General features: G+C 40.1%; 1 protein-coding gene across 1 annotated transcript; it reads left to right on the forward strand.

The window, feature by feature from the left end:
* Positions 1–3791: 3791 nt before the first annotated feature.
* LOC138852434 (uncharacterized PE-PGRS family protein PE_PGRS20-like) lies at positions 3792–5703 on the forward strand. The gene is made up of 2 exons (XM_070083090.1): positions 3792–3892; positions 4002–5703. The coding sequence occupies exons 1-2, from the start codon at positions 3871–3873 to the stop codon at positions 5504–5506; spliced, it is 1527 nt and encodes a 508-aa protein (XP_069939191.1). The 5' UTR covers positions 3792–3870; the 3' UTR covers positions 5507–5703.
* Positions 5704–6939: the final 1236 nt, after the last annotated feature.

Raw genomic sequence — 6939 nt, forward strand, 5'->3', positions numbered from 1 at the left:
AAACTAAATATTTTATTCTCGACTAGTATATGATCGAGCCCAACCAGCAAAAAATCCCATAGTTCAGTAATCCAAAATACCGTCTTTTCCCTACTAATCCTACTGAAGTTATTTCGACAAATTCATTAAAAAGCAAGAAAGGAAGCCAAGGTAATGTACCACCATAAATATTTAAGAGAGTTACTCACGTGCTATCAATTACCATTGCAACATTGCTCAAAAGATCATAAGAGACTAAAACTTTCCCAGGTACAATTAAGATATTCATGGTTACCCCAATACATGAAGGTGGAGACCCAACAGGTGTCAGCAACTTCATGTTCATATCTAATTTGCCTTTGTTATCTAAAATTCTTCGAAAAAATTATTCATATACCAGTTTACTCTTTCTTAGTAGTCTACAATATACTTATCCCTGTCAGTTCGACTTCACGCCTGGAAGAAGTATGAATGACGTAATACTAAAAAAAAATGCATGACTTTATTCATCTCTTGAAAACAGCGAATACCCTATGGGTCTCTTCATTGACCTTAAGAAAGCTTTTGATACAGCATACCACAGCATCCTGTTTCTTAAATAAGAAGATTATGGTATCAGAGATCATACTCCTGCGCACTTAAAATTCCTGTCTTAACGGCAGACACGAGCATGTCTCTCCATCAATGATATGAGTCTGGCAACTCGACCTATTAACACCTCAGGGCAGTGTCCTTGGCCCTCTATTATTCCCCACCTACGTCAATGACCTTCCCATTGCATCTCAGGAACTTAAACCTGTTTTGTTTGCGGTGGATGCAACTTTTGTCATCTCCAATTCAGATCCTGTTTCTCTCAGTAACACAGTTAATGACGAGCTCCTGAAGATACACAAGAGCTAACTGGCTGACTACCAATAGACTCCATTTTATTATTGACAAGACTTTCTACATGATGTTTGAGACCAGAGCTAAAAATGTCCAATGCAACATAATGATGAATGATTCACTTATTATAAGACAAGACGAGGGAAATTTTTTTGATCTCTACCCTGACAGATATTTAAAATTCAACACTCACATTCAGTACATATATAAGGTCCCCAAAACAGTGGCCATCCTCTCCAAGATATGTTACTGAGAGCTCCAGACAACATTACTTACTCTGTACTACTCTCTAATCTATCCTAATCTCACCTATGATATTTGTGATTATTGATCACTACAGTAAATGAACTAAAAAATGGAAATCATAATATTTTTGCACGAATTTATCACTGAAGCTGCCAGACAACACTCTCCCCAGTTCTTCAAAAGGTGAAATTTAAGAAAGGTACATGTGCAACAGATGGATATCTTTATTGATCAACGTTGTGTCTACGCAGTAGGCTTCTTCAATCCAATACAAAGTGGCAACAGAAGCAATGGTGATGTCAAGATAATGTAATCAGTCCATTAAACCTCGAGGAAGTAGTTTTGAGAGGGGTAAGTCCCTCAGCCTGGAGAAGAGTTTAGTTCCATAGTGTGGAAAAATGTGATACAGAAACAAGAGCATAGAGACACACTGAGGCGACGTAAATCTTCCAGGATGATGGACTCATCGCATCATCATTACATCTCCATTGCTTCTGCCGTCTCCTTTGTACTTGACTGATGAATTTTACTGTGTAAGCGAAACGTTTCAACAATAAAGATTCCAAACAGCTGCACATGTGACTTACTCATCTACTTATCGGTATTATGTGTCATTTATGCAGTTTAAACTTATTCAACATACAAAACTCATAATATTGCGCATACTGTATATACAGGACAATCAATACAGCAATAAACCAGTCAGCAGAACACATAAAAAATACCTCTTTGATATTTCTGATGTTCGACTCAACCTGAATAAAAAACTTCATGCGCAGAGAAGGCAACAAAATTTGGAAATCTGAGAGACTCCTTAGGTTCCTTATCTGCCAGACTCTCAATGCTATTTTTGAAAAGTACCCCTTGAATTTTACTGTTATTTCATATATTCATCTCAGAATCAACAATTTAAATTTAATACACGTTGTTACTGAAACAAGTGTTGTTACTGTACTTAACTTTCTTGTCACCATATCGTCTGACAGACTTAAAAGTTATTACTGAAGATAGCCACTGTGCTTCAATATATATCAATATTATATATATATATATATATATATATATATATATATATATATATATATATATATATATATATATATATATATATATATATATATATATATATATATATATATATATATATATATATATATATATATATATATATATATATATATATATTAGCAAGCAGTACAAAGAGTTATAGTATCCCATGTTTATAAAGTCAGATGTTACTCTTCTGAAGTCTGAGTGAGTGAATGGATGGTCCTCTTTAACTTTATAGGAGATTGTTTAGACAGCTGATAACCAGTCCTAAATGACTTGCCCAGATGCTGACAGATTCTGTGTGAGAGTGCACAGTGGGCATCTGTAAGCATCTGGAAGAGTCATTGAGGTTTGGCTATTAGCTTTCCAGACCGTCTCTAACAGCGATTTCCTATAGTGTAAAGGACCATCCATTTTATCACACTTATCTCGATGGCTTGATGCATTTTGTCTCAGAATCACCGTATATATCGAAGATGAGACTTCAACTGAAAAACACAACTTCAGCAAGTCAACTGTACACTCAGTCTAAGTTATTCTCTTTTAATCTCTGTTGTCTTGTATTTTGTAATATTTTTGCTAACACGCTGGGCGTCTTCCACAGAGGCAAGGTGAGCTGAAGAAGAAACACTTTCACCATCATTTACGCTATCACTGTCTTGCCAGAGACTAACAGATACGACAATTTAGATGTCACTCTACACAACACATATCCCACACCTTTCCTTCAGGGGGCAGACACTGAACTTCCCACCTGGAAGTAAATGGTATAAAATACCGACACAATGGAAAAATAAATACATAAGCAGTATAATGAGAACCTTTATTGATAACGGTTCGCCCACACAGTGGACTTCATCAAGTCACAAACAGATCAGATCTGATCTGTTTGTTACTTGATAAAGTCCACTGTGTGGGCGAAACGTTATCAACAAAGGATTACTTTGTACTGCTTATGTGTTTATTTTTCCACTGTCCACCTCCAGGAGCGAAGTCCGTCTAACCAGTTTCCCTGAATTCCTTCAGAAAATATTTCCTTGCTCACCCTTCAACAGCTAGTGAAGTCCCCAAAACCCACTCCTATCTAACATGCTCACAAATGCCTGTAGTATGTCCAAGCCCCTTGCACACAAAACCTCCTTTACCCCCCCCCCCTCCCTCCCGCCTTTCCTCGATCGACCCCTAATCCTCTTTCCCTCCACTATAGATTTATATTCGTTATTTATTAAGTTTTTCATTATTTGAGTACAAAATTAATTGTTTAAACCGACGGAGTATTTTAAAATTATGTTAATGTAACAAGAAATATTATTTTTTGCTTATTTTTACAATAATTTACATTATATTTCCGTAGTTCACTGATTTTATATTCGATTATTATGAGCACACTCATTATGCATAATTTGTAGTAATACGTCGACTTTGCTATCTTATTGCACAGATAATTAAGGGTTAATGCAGGAAGTCGGCGAGCCTGGTTAGCAATAGAGTGACCTTCCGGAATATAAATCGTAAAGGAGAGAGGAAGACAGACAGCCGAGGATACTGAAAGAGTAAGGTGGGTGGGCGGAGCTTGGTGAGAGCCTGGGTATAAAAGACCCATCGAACTTCTCCACCAGCATCACTCTTCAGGACCTTCCTCCTCTAGCTGACTCAAGATCCATACTTCTCCTTTTTTTAAAGTTAGCTTTTCTGTAGCCGATAACAACAATGAAGGTTCTTCTGTTCATTGGTGAATATAGCTTAACTTTCAGTGTAGAAATAAAGTTTTATAAAAATTGATAATTTTGAGGGAATTTTGCTGTTTTATATAGTTACAACTACACAGTTTTCTTTTACAGTACTTCTAGGTGTGTCCATTGCTGACAAGCCTCCACCTACAAGTTACGGAGCTCCAAATGGAGGTTTCGGTAATGGGTTTGGTGCCTCAAATGGAGCCCCGAGTAATGGTTACACAGCTCCAGGAAGCAATGGCTTTGGAGCGACTCACATCAATGGAAATGGAGCTCCATCGGGCAATGGATTTGGACGCTCGTCAGGTAATGGGTTCGCAGGTGCTCCAAGCAATGGATATGGAGCTCCCCCAAGTAACAGGTATGGTCCCCCAACAGGTTCTAATGGACTAGATCAGGAACTGGTTGCTCTGGAGGAGAACATTCCCGGAGGCGGCGTCCCCGGTGAAGACTACCCAGTCTTGTCTTCTCCACCAGACACTGGCTTCTCTTGTGATGACCAGGCAGTGCCTGGTTATTATGCTGACACCGCTCCTGATGCCAGCTGCCAGGTGTTCCACATTTGCCAGGACCGTGCCCTCAGACGCCAGAAGGACTCATTCCTGTGCCCCAATGGTACCATCTTCAACCAGCAGTACCTGGTGTGTGACTGGTGGTTCAATGTAGACTGTTCTCAGGCTGAGAACTTTTACTCCGTCAACGAACAGATTGGTGTTGTTCCCAGTGCTGCCTATGGTTATGGCCCCATTGCTAACGGTATTACCAATGGAATTGTCAATGGGAATGGTAATGATTATAATGGAAATGGAAGAAACGGGAACGGTGGGAATGGTAATGGTAGGAATGGAAACAATGGCTATGGATTGAATGAAAATGGAAAGAACGAAAATGGAGGTAATAATGGTGCCAGTGGTTATGCAACCAATGGAAATGGAGGTAGTAATGGTGCTAATGGTAATGGTGCCAGAGGTTATGCAACCAATGGAAACGGAAGGAATGGAAATGGAGGAAGAAATGGTGCCAATGGCTATGGATCCAATGGAAATGGAAGGAACGGAAATGGAGGTAGTAATGGTGCCAGTCGTTATGCAACCAATGGAAATGGAGGTAGTAATGGTGCTAATGGTAATGGTGCCAGTCGTTATGCAACCAATGGAAATGGAGGTAGTAATGGTGCTAATGGTAATGGTGCTAGTGGTTATGCAACCAATGGAAATGGAATTAATAACAATGGAGGCAATAATGGTGTCAATGGCTATAGACCCAACGGAAATGGAATTAACGGAAATGGAGACATTAAAGGTGCCATTAGTAATGGCGCTACTGCTTATAGAATCAATGGAAATGGTGCTGGTAACGGTGCCAATGGTAATGGTGCCAGTGCCTATGCAACCAATGGGAATGGTGCTGGTAATGGTCCCAATGGTAATGGCGCTAGTGCTTATGGAACCAATGGAAATGGTGCTGGGAACGGTGCCTATGGTAATGGCGCTAGTGCTTATGGAACCAATGGAAATGGTGCTGGTAACGGTGCCACTGGTAACGGAAATGGTGCCAGCAATGGATATACCGCCCCAGCTCCCCCCTCCACTTCCTATGGAACTCCATTCTAAGATGACCTCTTCTGCCTCCTGTCGTCTGCCTCTTGTACGTCTCTGCTACAAAGGTTCGACTTTTGAACGGATGAAGAGCTAACGTTACCTTTCTTGTAAATATTTATACTGATACATAATTATAAATTAGGACACAAATGTCTCTCTCTCTCTCTATATATATATACATATATATATTGTATAATAAAAATTCTTGAATGCTGAGTACACTGATTTCATTCGCATCCTCCGTAAAATACCGGTTCTCTGGGTTATATATGAGGTTCGTATTAAGGTTCGCATTAAGGACACTAATTTTTGAAACAAGGATCACCTTATTGTCTTCAACTGGATTTATTGTGGGCTTAATGACCCTTGTGTAGTAGACAGCCTCACAGGAAGGTTGAATCACGCAACCATCCCTCACAGGTGGGTTGAATCATGCAACCATCCCTCACAGGAAGGTTGAATCAAGCAACTGTTTCTCACAGGTTGAATCAACCATCTCTCCCTCACAGGAAGGTTGAATCATGCAACTCTCCCTCACAGGAAGGTTGAATCATGCAACTCTCCCTCACAGGAAGGTTGAATCATGCAACTCTCCCTCACAGGAAGATTGAATTAACAATCTCTCCCTCACAGGAAGGTTCAAGCAAGCAACTCTCCCTCACAGGAAGATTGAATTAACCATCTCTCCCTCACAGGAAGGTTGAATCAAGCAACTGTCCTTCACAGGTTGAATCAACCATCTCTCCCTCACAGGAAGGTTGAATCAACCAACTCGCCCTCACAGGAAGGTTGAATCAACCAACTCTCCCTCACAGGAAGGTTGAATCAACCAACTCTCCCTCACAGGAAGGTTGAATCAGCCAACTCTCCCTCACAGGAAAGTTGAAACAACCAACTCTCCCTCACAGGAAGTTTGAATCAACAAACTCTCCCTGAAAGGAAGGTTGAATCAACCAACTCTCCCTCACAGGAAGGTTGAATCAACCAACTCTCTCTCACGGGAAACTTGTATTGCCTGGTCTGTGGTCGCAAGAGTTAAGTTATTCTGAGATTTTCAATTTTATTTCCATTGAAGGTTAAACACAAGTCTCTCTCTCTCCCTCCATCTCTCCCTCCCTCCCTTCCCCCCTCTCTCTCTCTCTCACTCTCTCTCTCTCCTCACAAGAGTAGATGATTCAGTAGATGGCACTAGGTGCCTCTGCGTTAGCAGAATTAGTCAAAATTAGAAGTGGAACTACTGTTATAAACAATTCTGTGAGTGGCAGTAGAGTAACAGGAGTAGTAAGATAAAAAAAAAAAGGTACTAATTTAGGAGAGATAGTTGCAGCCTACCCACGTCTTCCATTTGGTTGTAGCTACACACTTTGATCTTAGGCAAAAGATCGAGAAACAATTCGGTTGCATCTCTCCTGTAAGTTTCATGATATTTTTCAAAATGGTATGGC

This window comes from Cherax quadricarinatus, chromosome 8, assembly GCF_038502225.1.
Source record: "Cherax quadricarinatus isolate ZL_2023a chromosome 8, ASM3850222v1, whole genome shotgun sequence".
NCBI lineage: Eukaryota > Metazoa > Arthropoda > Malacostraca > Decapoda > Parastacidae > Cherax > Cherax quadricarinatus.

What these genes read in the sequence shown, in the direction of transcription:
- LOC138852434 (XM_070083090.1), top strand. Translation starts at nt 3,871, where the DNA reads ATGAAGGTTCTTCTGTTCATTG. An exon ending in GAAGGTTCTTCTGTTCATTG is followed by an intron (nt 3,893 to 4,001) that starts GTGAATATAGCT and finishes TTTCTTTTACAG; the next exon opens with TACTTCTAGGTGTGTCCATT.